Source organism: Ovis aries, chromosome 3 (assembly GCF_016772045.2).
Source record: "Ovis aries strain OAR_USU_Benz2616 breed Rambouillet chromosome 3, ARS-UI_Ramb_v3.0, whole genome shotgun sequence".
Classification (NCBI taxonomy): domain Eukaryota; kingdom Metazoa; phylum Chordata; class Mammalia; order Artiodactyla; family Bovidae; genus Ovis; species Ovis aries.
Window position 1 is genome coordinate 141,972,260 of NC_056056.1, and position 14,837 is coordinate 141,987,096.

The 14,837-nt window shown below is 40.4% G+C and overlaps 1 protein-coding gene across 4 annotated transcripts in view; it reads left to right on the forward strand.

The window, feature by feature from the left end:
* NELL2 (neural EGFL like 2) overlaps positions 1-14,837 on the forward strand; it is a 400,596-nt gene that overhangs the window by 221,810 nt on the left and 163,949 nt on the right. For all 4 annotated transcript variants that reach the window (XM_004006428.5, XM_042246832.1, XM_015094719.4 and 1 more), the window contains one exon: positions 10,370-10,495. In XM_004006428.5, coding sequence (XP_004006477.2) covers positions 10,370-10,495 — 126 coding nt within the window. The remainder of the gene's footprint in view (positions 1-10,369; positions 10,496-14,837) is intronic.

The window sequence follows — 14,837 nt, forward strand, 5'->3', positions numbered from 1 at the left end:
GCCTCCCTGTCCATCACCATCTCCTGGAGTTCACTCAGACTCACGTCCATCGAGTCCGTAATACCATCCAGCCATCTCATCCTCTGTCGTCCCCTTCTCCTCCTGCCCCCAATCCCTCCCAGCATCAGAGTCTTTTCCAATGAGTCAACTCTTCGCATGAGGCGGCCAAAGTACTGGAGCTTCAGCTTTAGCATCATTCCTTCCAAAGAAATCCCAGGGCTGATCTCCTTCAGAATGGACTGATTGTGTCTCCTTGCAGTCCAAGGGACTCTCAAGAGTCTTCTCCAACGCCATAGTTCAAAAGCACCAATTCTTCGGCACTCAGCCTTCTTCACAGTCCAACTCTCACATCCATACATGACCACAGGAAAAACCATAGCCTTGACTAGACAGACCTTTGCTGGCAAAGTAATGTCTCTGCTTTTGAATATACTATCTAGGTTGGTCATAACTTTTATTCCAAGGAGTAAGTGTCTTTTAATTTCATGGCTGCAGTCACCATCTGCAGTGATTTTGGAGGCCCCAAAAATAAAGTCTGACACTGTTTCCACTGTTTCCCCATCTATTTCCCATGAAGTGATGGGACCAGATGCCATGATCTTCGTTTTCTGAATGTTGAGCTTTAAGCTAACTTTTTCTCTCTCTTCTTTCACTTTCATCAAGAGGCTTTTTAGCTCCTCTTCACTTTCTGCCATAAGGGTGGTATCATCTGCATATCTGAGGTTATTGATATTTCTCCCGGCAATCTTGATTCCAGCTTGTGTTTCTTCCAGTCCAGCATTTCTCATGATGTACTCTGCATATAAGTTAAATAAGCAGGGTGACAATATACAGCCTTGACGGTCTCCTTTTCCTATTTGGAACCAGTCTGTTGTTCCATGTCCAATTCTAACTGTTGCTTCCTGACCTTCATACAGATTTCTCAAGAGGCAGGTCAGGTGGTCTGGTATTCCCATCTCTTGAAGAATTTTCCACACTTTGTTGTGATCCACACAGTCAAAGGCTTTGGCATAGTCAATAAAGCAAAAATAGATGTTTTTCTGGAACTCTCTTGCTTTTTCCATGATCCAGCGGATATTGGCAATTTGATCTCTAGTTCCTCTGCCCTTTCTAAAAGAAGCTTGAACATCAGGGAGTTCACGGTTCACATATTGCTGAAGTCTGGCTTGGAGAATTTTGAGCATTACTTTACTAGCATGTGAGATGAGTGCAATTGTGTGGTAGTTTGAGCATTCTTTGGCATTGCCTTTCTTTGGAATTGGAATGAAAACTGACCTTTTCCAGTCCTGTGGCCACTGCTGAATTTTCCAAATTTGCTGTCATATTGAGTGCAGCACTTTCATAGCCTCATCTTTCAGGATTTGTAATAGCTCAACTGGAATTTCATCACCTCCACTAGCTTTGTTCATAGTGATGCTTTCTAAGGCCCACTTGACTTCACATTCCAAATGTCTGGCTCTAGATGAGTGATCACATCATCATGATTATCTGGGTCATGAAGATCTTTTTTTGTACAGTTCTTCTGTGTATTCTTGCCAGCTCTTCTTAATATCTTCTGCTTCTGTTAGGTCCATACCATTTCTGTCCTTTATCAAGCCCATCTTTGCATGAAATGTTCCCTTGGTATCTCTAATTTTCTTGAAGAGATCTCTAGTCTTTCCCATTCTGTTATTTTCTTCTATTTCTTTGCATTGATCGCTGAAGAAGGCTTCTTATATCTTCTTGCTATTCTTTGGAACTCTGCATTCAGATGCTTATATCTTTCCTTTTCTCCTTTGCTTTTGCCTCTCTTCTTTTCACAGCTATTTGTAAGGCCTCCCTGTACAGCCATTTTGCTTTTTTGCATTTCTTTTCCATGGGGATGGTCTTGATCCCTGTCTCCTGTACCGTGTCACGAACCTCAGTCCATAGTTCATCAGGCACTCTATCTATCAGAACTAGGCCCTTAAATCTATTTCTCACTTCCACTGTATAATCATAAGGGATTTGATTTAGGTCATACCTGAATGGTCTAGCGGTTCTCCCTATTTTCTTCAATTTGACTCTGAATTTGGTAATAAGGAGTTCATGATCTGAGCCACAGTCAGCTCCTGGTCCTGTTTTTGTTGATTGTATAGAGCTTCTCCATCTTTGGCTGCAAAGAATATAATCAATCTGATTTCGGTGTTGACCATCTTGATGTCCATGTGTAGAGTCTTCTCTTGTGTTGTTGGAAGAGGGTGTTTGCTATGACCAGTGCATTTTCTTGACAAAACTCTATTAGACTTTGCCCTGCTTCATTCCGCATTCCAAGGCCAAATTGCCTGTTACTCCAGGTGTTTCTTGACTTCCTACCTTTGCATTCCAGTCCCGTATAATGAAAAGGACATCTTTTTGGGTGTTAGTTCTAAAAGGTCTTGTAGGTCTTCATAAAACCATTCAACTTCAGTTCCTTCAGCGTTACTGGTTGGGGCATAGACTTGGATAACTGTGATATTGAATGGTTTGCGTTGGAGACGAACAGAGATCATTCTGTCGTTTTTGAGATTGCATCCACGTACTGCCTTTCGGAGTCTTTTGTTGACCATGATGGCTACTCCATTTCTTCTGAGGGATTCCTGTCCACAGTAGTAGATATAATGGTCATCTGAGTTAAATTCACCCATTCCAGTTCATTTTAGTTCACTGATTCCTAGAATGTCAACGTTCACCCTTGCCATCTCTTGTTTGACCACTTCCAATTTGCCTTGATTCATGGACCTGATATTTCAGGTTCCTATGCAATATTGCTCTTTACAGCGTCGGATCTTGCTTCTGTCACCAGTCACATCCACAACTGGGTATTGTTTTTGCTTTGGCTCCATCCCTTCATTCTTTCTGGAGTTATTTCTCCAATGATCTCCAGTAGCATATTGGGCACCTAATGACCTGGGGAGTTCCTCTTTCAGTATCCTATCATTTTGCCTTTTCCTACTGTTCATGGGGTTCTCAAGGCAAGAATACTGAAGTGGTTTGCCATTCCCTTCTCCAGTGGACCACATTCTGTCAGATCTCTCCACCATGACCCACCCATCTTGGGTTGCCCTGCTGGCATGGCTTGGTTTCATTGAGTTAGACAAGGCTGTGGTCCTAGTGTGATTAGATTGACTAGTTTTCTGTGAGCATGGTTTCAGTGTGTCTGCCCTCTGACGCCCTCTTGTAACACCTACCATCTTACTTGGGTTTCTCTTACCTTGGGCGTGGGGTATTTCTTTATGGCTGCTCCAGCAAAGCACAGCCACTGCTCCTTACCTTGGACGAGGTATCTCCTTACCACCGCCGTTCCTGACCTTCAACGTGGGATAGCTCCTCTAGGCCCTCCTGCACCTGCGCAGCCACCGCTCCTCGGGTTGGTCCTCCCGGCCGCCAGCCCTGGCCTCAGCTCGGGGTGGCTCCTCAGGGTCACCGCCCCTGGCCTCAGAGGCTGGGTAGCTCCTCCCGGCCACTGCCCTGACCTCTGTCGCGGGGTGTGTCCTCCCGGCTGCCACTGACCTTGGACGTGGGGTAGCTCCTCTCGGCTGCCGCCCCTGACCTCGGACCGCGGGTTGGCTCCTCCCAGCCATTCCTGTGCCGTTGCAGCCTGGTACTCTGGTCCACTGTCCCCAACTTCGGATGTGGGGTAGCCTTCGGCCGCGCTTAGTGCGCCGGCCTGCCGCCGCCTGCGCTTAGTGCATATTTAGTACATTGCTCTTTAGAGTAAAGTACTTATTTCCACCTTAAACGCTTTTTTCCATGTCCATTTTGTAGTTCTTGTTCCTTTCTTTTTCTTTTTGTTGTTAGATGGCTTTCTTTTGTATTTTGCCTGAGTTCTTTACTGTTTGATTTTTGTCAATCTATTGTATGGTTTTGATTTTGGTTACCCTGGTTTTTAAGTGTGTTGATCCATGACTGTATCTACTTGCTTTAGACATAGTCGTGAAAGTTCAAACACATTCTAAAAGAACGAAGTTTTTTACTCCTCTCCCTCATAGTTTGTGTTTTGATGTCCTGTTTTACATCTTCGTGTTTATCCTTTTACTGTTAATTGTAGTTATACTGCTTTTACAAATTTTTTTTTTTTAACTTATACACTGGCTTAAGTGATCTTCAGTATTTTACTGAAGATGATATTTATGTTTTCTTTAGATTTGGGAAGTTTTCAGCAATAAAGTCTTCAAATATATTTTCATTCCATCTTTCTCTTTTATCCTTCTGGAACCCCTACTATGCATAGGTAGTCATGCTTTATATTATCCTATAGATCTCGTGTATTTTTATATATTTATCTTTCCTGTTGAGAGTTTTGCTTTCCTATAGATTCTTCCCTCTTTTCTTTTTAAAGAAGAGCTGTCAATATTTATTTTGAGTAGGTATAGCATTGCTGCGTTCTTTCCGTTTTTCTTGTTGGAGAAATCCTTTATCTCACCTTTTATTTGCAGTGATAATCTTGCTGGGTAGAATATATTAGGTGGCAAGTTTTCTCAAGACTGAATATATCGGGACACTCCCTTCTGGCCTGCAAAGTTTTTGCAGAGAAATCAGCTTATATCCTTGTAAGGGTTCCATTGTAACTGATACTTTATCTCATGCTGCCTTTAGAATCTCTCTTTATCTTTAGTTCATTCTGTATTAATTACAGTATGTTTTGGTGTGAGTCTGTTTGGGACCCTCTGTGCTTCCTATTCCTTGGTATCTGTTTTCTTCTTTAGATTGGGGAAGTTTTCAGCTATGATTTCCTTAAATACATTTTCAAGCCCATTTTCTCTCTCTTCTTCTGGAATCCCTACTATACATAGGTTGTCATGCTTTATATTATCCCATAGATCTCCTATGTTGGTCTTTTCTTTCTTTCTTTGTTTTTCCATTTGTATTATGTCTGCTGTTATGATTTGGTGTTTGAATTATTCTATCATCTAGATCACTTAACCTTTCTTCTGTGTCTTTCAATCTGCTATTCATTACTTCTAGATTGATCTTTAGCTTAGCAGTTGTCTAATTTTGATTGGTTCCTGCTTATAGTTTCTAGTTCCTTGTTGCAGTTGTCTGCATTTCTATTGATCACCTTAATTCCTTTAGCGTTTTTGTTGCCTCCTTTTTGAACTTAGGGTCTAGACTAAGAAGACTGGTGACGTTTGCTTTGTTCTTTGTTCTTTTGGAGATTTGTGTTGTTCTTTTAATTGGGAGGAGTTCCTCTGCTGTTTCATTTTGCTTAACAGTCTGTAACTCTATGAATTTAGGATAAACCATTATCCACTGTGATCCAGAAGGGTTGTCTTCATGTGGGATCATACCTGTGTAAACTGTATTATCCCAATATTTTCGTTGGAAGGGCTGTTTTTGATGTGGATGTCAACCACATCCTTTCTCAGGCTGTGTTGGCCATTATCCCTTTGATAGGGGTTACAACTGGTGTTGCAGTATCCAGAGACTGCACTGATGTTGGACAAGGCCTCTTTACTCTGTAGTTGTCACAGCCCTGTCAGGGGCAGGATCTGCTCCCCAGTTTTTGGAGTAAAATCCCTGAGAGTCAGATTCAATAAGGCTCTGTTGCCCTTAAATGTTTGCTCTGTCCCAAAGGATGTGACCAGTGAAGTAAGAGACTCAGTGAACCTATGTGCTGCCGGTGTAGGCATCCATGGTTTTGCCCAGAAGTAGCCCAAGGTTGCCTCCCTTTCTCCACTTTTTGCCCCAGACCTAGTTCTAGGCTGTGGTGTGGAGTAGGTTGGTGCTAGGGAATAGGATTCTCTGGCTGCAGGAATCAAGGTGGTTATGCTGCTTCCTGGAGTCTTGACTGCCTCTGTGGCAGACCTCTCCCAGGTCTTGCGTGCCCCAGATCTGGCTGCAAACTGTGTGATGATATGGGTGGAACCAGAAGGCTCTATCTGGAAATGAGCTGCTATATACTCCTCCCCAGGGCTGTCCACTCAAGATATGCATTTATCTGGTGCCACCTGACAAAGTCCACTGCAACCACACCTCTCCTCACCCTATGAGCCATTATGATGGGCTTCAAGGCCAGACCTGCTCCCTTCATATGTGAGCCCACAGTGTGCCACAGCTGGACCCGACTCCACCTGTATGAGCACTGATAATGGCTCCAATGCCAGTCCCACACCTGCCATGTGCATGCTGTGCTGACAGTGGGCTTTAAGGTTCGACCTGAACCACTCCCCAGGCCCCCTGGGCTGTCTCTGTGCAGCTAAGCTGAGTTCCCTCCAAGTTAACACCTAGTCATGGAGTGCTAGCAGCCCTGCCTGGCACACATTTCAGGTGCTTGGGACTGTGGTGAGGGGGCAGCCGTCTGTTCTGTCTCTCTCTTCCATGATTACTAGCAAGCCAGCATGCACACACCCCTCATGAGCAAAGTCCAGGCCCTTCTAGTGCCAGCTGACCTCTTAGCTGGAAAGGGGTCCTCCAGAACAAGGGGCTACACGTGGAGTTTCTCTCCTTTACAGATCCTTCTCAGAGATGCCAGTACTGTCCTAATGCCTTTTTATTTTTCTTTTCTGTCCAACCTCATTATGTGGAGAGCTTTCCTGCAGCTTTGGTTGTGTAAGAGATCTTCTCCAGTTTCTAGTTGACTCTCTGTGAAAATTCCTGTATGTGGCTGTATTTTTAATGTGTTTGTTGCAGGAGGTTAACCTCATGCCCTGCTACTTTGCCATCATGGTCCTTCTGAGTGATCCTTAACTCTGGTTATGCATTAAACAAGGGGTTATCAAACTATGGCCTGTGGGCCAAATCTGATTCACCTTCCTATTTTATAAATAAAGCTTTATTGGAACATTGTCAGGCTCATTCATTTACATATTGTCTATGGTTGCCTTCATGCTGCAATAACAGAAGTTAAGTAGTTGCAACAGAGATCATATGGACCCCCAAAGCCTAAAATATTTACTATCTGGTTCTTTACTGAAAAATTCTGCTGAACCCTACATTAAATTCTTCAAAGAGAAGATTAAAAATAATATAATGTGTGTGTTCTATTACATATAATTAAATAAGAATTTGGAGTGAGAATTAGGAAGTCAGCACAAAAACTAATGCTTTTTAAAAGCATCTCAGTTAAGTATGGGATTCCCTGGTGGCTCAGAGGGTAAAGCATCTGCCTGCAATGTGGGAGACACAGGTTCAATCCCTGGGTCGGGAAGATCCCCTGGAGAAGGAAATGGCAACCCACTCCAGTATTCTTGCCTGAAGAATCCCAAAGACAGAGGAGCCTGGCAGGCTACAGTCCACGGGGTCGCAAAGAGTCAGACACAACTGAGCAACTTCACTTTCACTTAAGTATAATTTGTAGCCAGAGTTATGAAACACAAATAGTCCCTGCACTTCAGGAGTATATTTGACTTATTGGGAAAAAGGAGCCTACAAAAATTAATAAAGATAAAGTGGATATATCTTTAATGGTTTGCAAAGTTCCAAGGGAGTATTACATAGGGAACATTTTACTTCATTAGGGAAGTTTTCACAGAGAGATAGTTAAACAGATTCTTGAAGGGTGAATTGATTGGCAGACAAGACCCACTGAGGTGGTGATAGGGAGAGAAGGAGACGAGAGAATGACATAGGAAAAAGCACCGAAGTATGAAAGAGCATGGCCCCTTCGAGAAATGACCAGAAGCTCGGTGTGGCCAGGACACTGAGAAGGAAGAAAGAGTGAGGTCGTAGAATGTAAAGTCAGGAAAATAATGGCCAAACTGGGAAGGGCTTGTAATTTACTGTGTTGACTTTCTTTTAGAAGTTGAATGGAAAATTGTGTCTCTCTAAACTTCAGTTTTTTCATCTGTAAAATAAGTAGTTAGCCCAGATGATTGCCGGTGGTCCTCTAGCTCTAAAATATAGCTGCCTGAGAGACTTGTCAGCTGCTTCTTTTGACACTCTCAGGAAGCAGAGTTGAGTTTATATGAATGGCATGACTTTTGTAGTGTGGGGTCATCAAGTTCTCCCCTATAATTGATTCATTTCTTTTAATAGTACAGATGAGGTCAGTGTTACTTTGTGGCTTCACCACAAGGATTTGAGAAAGTAGACTTCTAGAGGAGAAGCACCTTGCCTGGTCAATGCATTAAGGCCCTTAATAAAGAGTGCTACATAATGATAAAATACCTGTAAAATGCTTTATGTTCCATGCAGAGAGAAACTATAAAATGGGGACAGTTTTATTGTTAAAATTCACATTCTTCCCAACTAGTACTTATTAGTGCTTATTATGGCTTTGCACTTGCAGGTTTCTTCACTCAAACTTGGAGTATGACAAGGTCCTACTGTATAGCACAGGAAACTCTGCTCAGTGTTATGTGGCAGCCTGGATCGAAGGGGGTTTGGTGGAGAATGTGTATATGAATGGCTGAGCCCCTCTGCTGTCCACCTGAAACTATCCAACATTGTTAATCAGCTGTACTCCAGTATAAAATCAAGTGTTTTAAAGAATCACTTCACGTGGTAGTGATGCCATAACAATGTATATAATTGCACAGAGTGGAGAGAGAGAAAACAGGTCAGGGACAGACCCCAGGAGACACCAGCATTCACCTGGCAAGCAGAGGAAGAAGAGCTCCTTGGAGTCAGAGAAGGAATAATCAGAAGTATACATGAAATATACAGTGAGATATGGCAGGATCCAAGGGACCAGAGTCCCTGGCAGGAGGTTATGACCAGCAAAGTATACCTGGTAAACCCACTTGTGAACTAGACTAAGACATTTCTTTCATCTTAATACAGACTTAAGAAAGCTTGTGGTTGGAACAGTTCAAAAGACCTAGGTTCACATGCTTTGATCTGCCAATTAATTATCTCTGTGATTTAAGGAAAGTCCTTTAACCTTTCTGTGGAGGTGATAGTTAAGCTCATTCTATCTACGTCAACAGGTTATTTGAGTTCTTTGAGCAAATGCATGTGAAACCCAGCCTATTGTGAACTAAACAGCATGTATGCATACAGTTATTTCTTATTTTTGACAGACAGATTAGTGATTGCTAATAAATGTTTGAAACTTCATGGTCTATGTGAAAGTGAATGGAAGTTGCTCAATGGTGTCCAACTCTTTGCGACCCCGTGGGCTATATACTGTCCACGGGATTCTCCAGGCCAGAATACTGGAGTAGGTAGCTGTTCCCTTCTCCAGAGGATCTTCCCAACCCAGGAACAGAGTCCAGGTCTCCTGCATTGCAGGCGGATTCTTTACCAGTTGAGCCACATGAGAAAAGCATAAATGCTCTGCTTTAATAAAGCTCTAAGTTGTAAAGAGTTTCTCAGATCAGTGAAGCATTTTTTCCCCCAAGAACTCATAAGCCCTCTCTCACACAAGCATGTGGGGCTTACCCCAGCATCCTGGCAGCAACAACGCTGAGCTGAGATGCAGGGTCTTGTCCCAGGCCTTGCCCACTGTCTTGTGCCGATCTTTGTTGTCAGCGTGCCACACTCACTGTGATTCTTTGATCTACTTGCCTTCTAGAAGTGAGGCCTGCTTCCCTTCTAGATGGGAGATCCTTGAAGACACATCATACCTTACCCATGCCCTTCTGTTTTCATCAGTAAACCCCAGAACAATGCTGGGAACAGGAAGGGAGAACATAAATATTCACTGAAAGAGGGAATAGATGAATAGTGGCCTCTAGCCGTAGCTTTAACCTCATTATAATCGAACAAAATTAGATTATTAGTTTGCACTAAATCCTTAGAGCATTAATATTTTCTTCAGACACATTAAGCAATACCAAGAAAACAATGCTTAAAATATGAATTACTATGAAAGTTCTTCAATATGTTATCTTATTTTGCTGTTTTACAGCTTCTTTTTTATATCAGGCTCTACACTGTAATTTCATCTCTGTTCACCACTTACTGGGATAGCTATATCTCTAATAAACTACATGTTGTTGGTTTCGTATCTTTAAGTGAAGATTTTCAAGTTCTCGTGTTTATTGAATATTTCATTTACCTCTTTCAGGGCCTCCCCAAGTGTACAGAATAGCCAATGAATCAAAAAATAATATATGGTATGCTCAGTGATTGAAGCTTCTAAGACCCTAAGGCAGCCCAATCTCTGCGTTCTGATTCATTTTATCATTCTATCTAAGGTAGATGAATGGGCTGGATGTTTTGAAATATATTTCAGAATGATGCAAGTTGGAATAGAAAGATATATTTTAAACTCCAACAAGAGCTTTTAGGAAAAAATATTATAGTTTCTGTCATTTCAACATTAAAGGTTTCTATTAAAAGAGATACTTTGAATACATTTAAAAAATTATTCACATAAAAAAAATATTCTCAATTAGTAACTTTCGCCCTCTCACCACCAAAGAAAATTGTAGAAAAACTGTAATATTTGCCATGGCTGACCTCTTGCCCTGCTTTTTCTTCACAGACGTTGATGAGTGTGCCGAAGGGCGCCATTACTGTCGTGAGAACACGATGTGTGTCAACACCCCGGGTTCCTTCATGTGCATCTGCAAAACTGGATACATCAGAATTGATGATTATTCATGCACAGGTGAACAGTGGCTATTTGTGAAATTTACTACCTCTGTGCCTTAACTTTACTTTTGAAAGTTTCTTTTAAATTCAAGTATTTGGAGAAGCATGCCCTAAATACCCACTTACAACAAAACAAGTCATAGGTAAAAACATATCTTCTTGATTTGATAGTTAATTCTGAATCCGTTCTAAGGAAAGAACTATCTCCTTGCTCTGGATAAGAAATTCCTATTAGAAATGTAAAGATAAACTGAAGAATAAAATCAGTAATGCATAATTGTATACTTAAATAGTATTTATACTCAACACTAATTTGAGTTCTATGGCAAATCTGAGAAACAGCCCTTAAATAATATTTTCTCTACATGACAGTCAACTTTTGAATAGAGAAATGATGACATAAATAATGTGATGTGTTCAGAAAAAGATTCTTGGTGTGCTAGGAAAAGGGAAAAGCTTCGTTCCTCTGGGAAGTGTGGTTGAATACCTGCCTCAGAGAAGTTTTGCTTATGTTTGTGTTATGAAATATTACTCCCATTAGTCCCATCCAGAGACCTGCTCAGGGGTATCTTGAGTGTTAGTAGTGTCTAAAGTTGGTCCTGGAATACAATAATCTATTCCCGTTATAGTCTATACAATATGAAAGAAAACTGTGCTAGCAGAGTAGCTTGCAGAATATGGGGATTAAAGAAACGTGGGTGTGAAATATGACATTCTTTTGGCTTTTTTAAATAGAAGCAGCATATATATATATATATTTATATATATATGTGTGTGTGTATACATATATATACACACACACGTCATATTCTAGAAAAACGTAGAATCATAAAGCTGGAGAGCACTTAAAGTGTTACCTTGTCATTTTCACTCTACCTTCAACTTATAGTTTTTATCAGGTGGATGTACAAACAATACTGAGAAGTTTCCAGGGAAGGACTCTATAACACTTCCTGGTAAAAATACAAAATCTATAATAAAAATGTTGCCTTTGTTAATGTGTATTCTTCCAAGTCTTCGTTATTGTGATAATACTGCATACTCCAGATCTTTCTTGACTTAACAACGTGGTTATGTCTGCTGAACCCACCATAAATTGAAAATTTATTAAGTCGACAATGTATTTAATGCATCTAAGCCTTCAAACATCACAGCTTAGCCTAGCCTACCTTAAATGTGTTTAGGACACTTACATTATCCTACAGGTGTGAAAATTCAACTATCACAAAGCCTGTTTCATAATAAAATGTTGACTATCTCATGTAATTTATTGAATACTATGATGAAAGTGAAAAACAGCATGGTTGTAAATGTATCGGTTGTTTACATCGGCTCTCTACTGCTGCTCAGAATCACAAAAGTATCGTGCTGCATATAGCTAGCCTGGGAAAACATCAAATTCAGAAGTTTATTTACTACTGAATGTATATCATTTTTACACTACCATGAGGTCAAAAAAATCATTTATTGGACCATTGAAAGTGAGGACTGTCTGTACTTGGTATCCTGTTTATTAGTTAGTGCAAAGGGAAGGTCCTTCCTCTAAATTCAAGTATAGTGTCTATAAAACAGAACATGAAAATAAATTGTAATGGGAAGTGCCTTCTTAACCTATGGAGAATAACCAAAAATATTCTGAAGGTAGAAAATATATTTAATATAGAATTGCCAATGGATTTACGGATTCTTGCTTTTTTGTTAGTTCATCCTAGGCATTTCCACATTATGGGAACAATTCTGCACTTTCTGTTTATAAAAAAATATCATCACACTGAGTGGCAGAATATCCTGATGGAGTACTACAGAGATATTTTTCAACATAAAAAAAGGGAATATAAAAGAACAAGTCTTAATAAATATATGAAGAATAAAATAGTTTGCTATAATATTAGTAATATCAGTAACTCTGAGTTCCAATGTAATAGAGAATAACGAAACTGTCTAAGATAAAACTATTCAGAGAGTGATATTTCAAGATGTGCTCATTAAAAATCAGTGTTAGCAATTTTCAAGGAGTCTGCTAATTTTTTGTCATTAGAGACTTAAAAAGCTTTGTACATTTTTGTATTTCCTAGTGATTCTTTTTGTTTTTCTCACAATCTTAAAAACTGTTAGAGATAAGTAAGGAAGAATACACAGCACAAAGTTTGACATAGTGTTGAACGAGGAGTGTTTCTTCGGGGAGGGTGTTTTCAGGAGGTTCATTTCCATCCTGAGCCTCTCTGTTGGCTGTGAATCCTAGGGCTAGTTCAGCTGTCATCCCTTACAGAGCATCTCCTTCTTTGGCTCTACCTCTCTCAGTATATTTTCTTTCCAAATAAAATCCCACAAATTACTGTTTTTTTTTTTTTTTTTGACTACTTAGGGAGAATTTCCCTTAAGATTTCAAAGTATCTAATGATAAAAATGAACTGTCCCTTTGTTGGGATACCAAGAAAGGTTGAAATCGTCTTAGGAAAAGCTATCAAGGCCATGATTTTTTGCCTAAGGAACCAGAGCCAGGGATTTCATGATCTGGCAGATGCTAGAATGTGTTTCTTTACTGATGCGCCAGCATTTCTAAGAAGCTATTACTATGCTTCCATTTAAAAGATACTTTCTTGCCTCTGAAATTTCTATCTACTATGAGTAAGAATCCCATGGACAGAGGAGCCTTGCAGGCTGCAGTCCATGGGGTCACAAGAGTCGGACATGACTTAGTGACTAAACCACCACCACATGAGTAGGCCTGCAAATTTGAGAATTTACATCCATACATAAAAGTTAGATTTTCTTGGGAATATGGGTGAATTTTATTTTGTCCTCCAAAGTCAGATGATCTTTGGCAAAACATTTTATGCTTTACCATGCACATATTTAGGGTTCCTGTAAAGGAGTGCATTTTAAAATTCTCTCTCTGTGAATCTTTTCCTCCACCCTTTCATATTAGCATCTGTACAGAAGGCTTGAAGAAATGACTCCTCTCTGATGTGGGTTTGCCTCATGGCTGAAAACATCACAGCTGTACTTTTTTAAGAGCTCTCATAAGACCAGAGTAGGACTTTGTTTCTCTGTGAACATTAGGGTTTATTTTCCCTGAGTTTTAGAAACAGACATTCACACACTTGCAGGAGTAGGCCTTCCAGAATAAATGTCAAGACACCACTGCAGAGCTATTCTCTGATGTTTGTGACTGAGCTCTTGAAGTTCTGAATTTGTTTTGCTTCTGTATCCACTCTTTTCTAGTGAAGAGCACCCTGCCATAGCATGACAACTGGCATTGTTAACACTGTACCCAGCAGATACTCGTGTGCTTACCCTACCTGAAAATAAATCATAGACATTCTAATTTAAAGAAAAATCCAAGGCAATATGCGCTACTTTAGAGTCAAGGGCTTTGATCAATTAAAGAAGCCTTTTTTTGTTTTTATACCCTATAGTTCTGGCACAGAAATTATGTATAATACAGAGTATTCACCTTCCATAGTTGGTAGAATTGCACATTGTTTTGTTTTGTTTTCCCCCCATCACTTTCAGATAATTTGAGTTAGAGTTTCCTCATGATGAGATTTTAGAGATGAAACAATTCTTGAGGATAATCTAGTCCTATCTCCTGCTGCTGCTGCTGCTAAGTCACTTCAGTCGTGTCCGACTCTGTGCGACCCCAGAGACGGCAGCCCATCAGGCTCCCCCATCCCTGGGATTCTCCAGGCAAGAACACTGGAGTGGGTTGCCATTTCCTTCTCCAAGTCCTATCTCCTAACTTCCATAAATGAGGAAATTGAGGCTCAGAGAGATTAATTGCCTTCCTTTGGTCATGCAGTTAGTGGAAGGCAAAAGGGGGGGTCAGAGATAAGACTTCTTATTCTTAGTTCTTATGTTGTTCACCATTTGTTCAATTTGTAACCACATGAAAACAAGTAAGGAGAAAAGATTCATATTTTATCTAGAATTGCATGATTGAATTTATAATGTTCAGTAGCTAAACTGCCTTTCTGTAGATTGTTTCACTGCATTAAGTTCAACCCTAAAAGGAATTTTTCCCGTACAGATCTTATAGTAATGATCAGAAGTCAAGAGAAGGAATAGAAATTGTCACTTTCTGGGCCTCTGACTCTGCTTTGCAGTTTCATTGATGACTCAGTTGCACCATTTGCACACTTTATATTCTTAATAAAGTGTTGATGCTGCACTTTAAAATGCTTGTAAACTAGTAAATTTTCCTTCCAGTGAGGGTTTTTTTTCATGCTTAATACTTCATAATCTCTGTCCTCATGTTCTTTTCTATTCTGGAGAAAAACCTGGGTCTACCTACAAGAAAAGAGAAAGTAAATAAGGGAAGAAGCAAAAGAGGGAGGAAAAGAGGAAGGGAGGGAAGA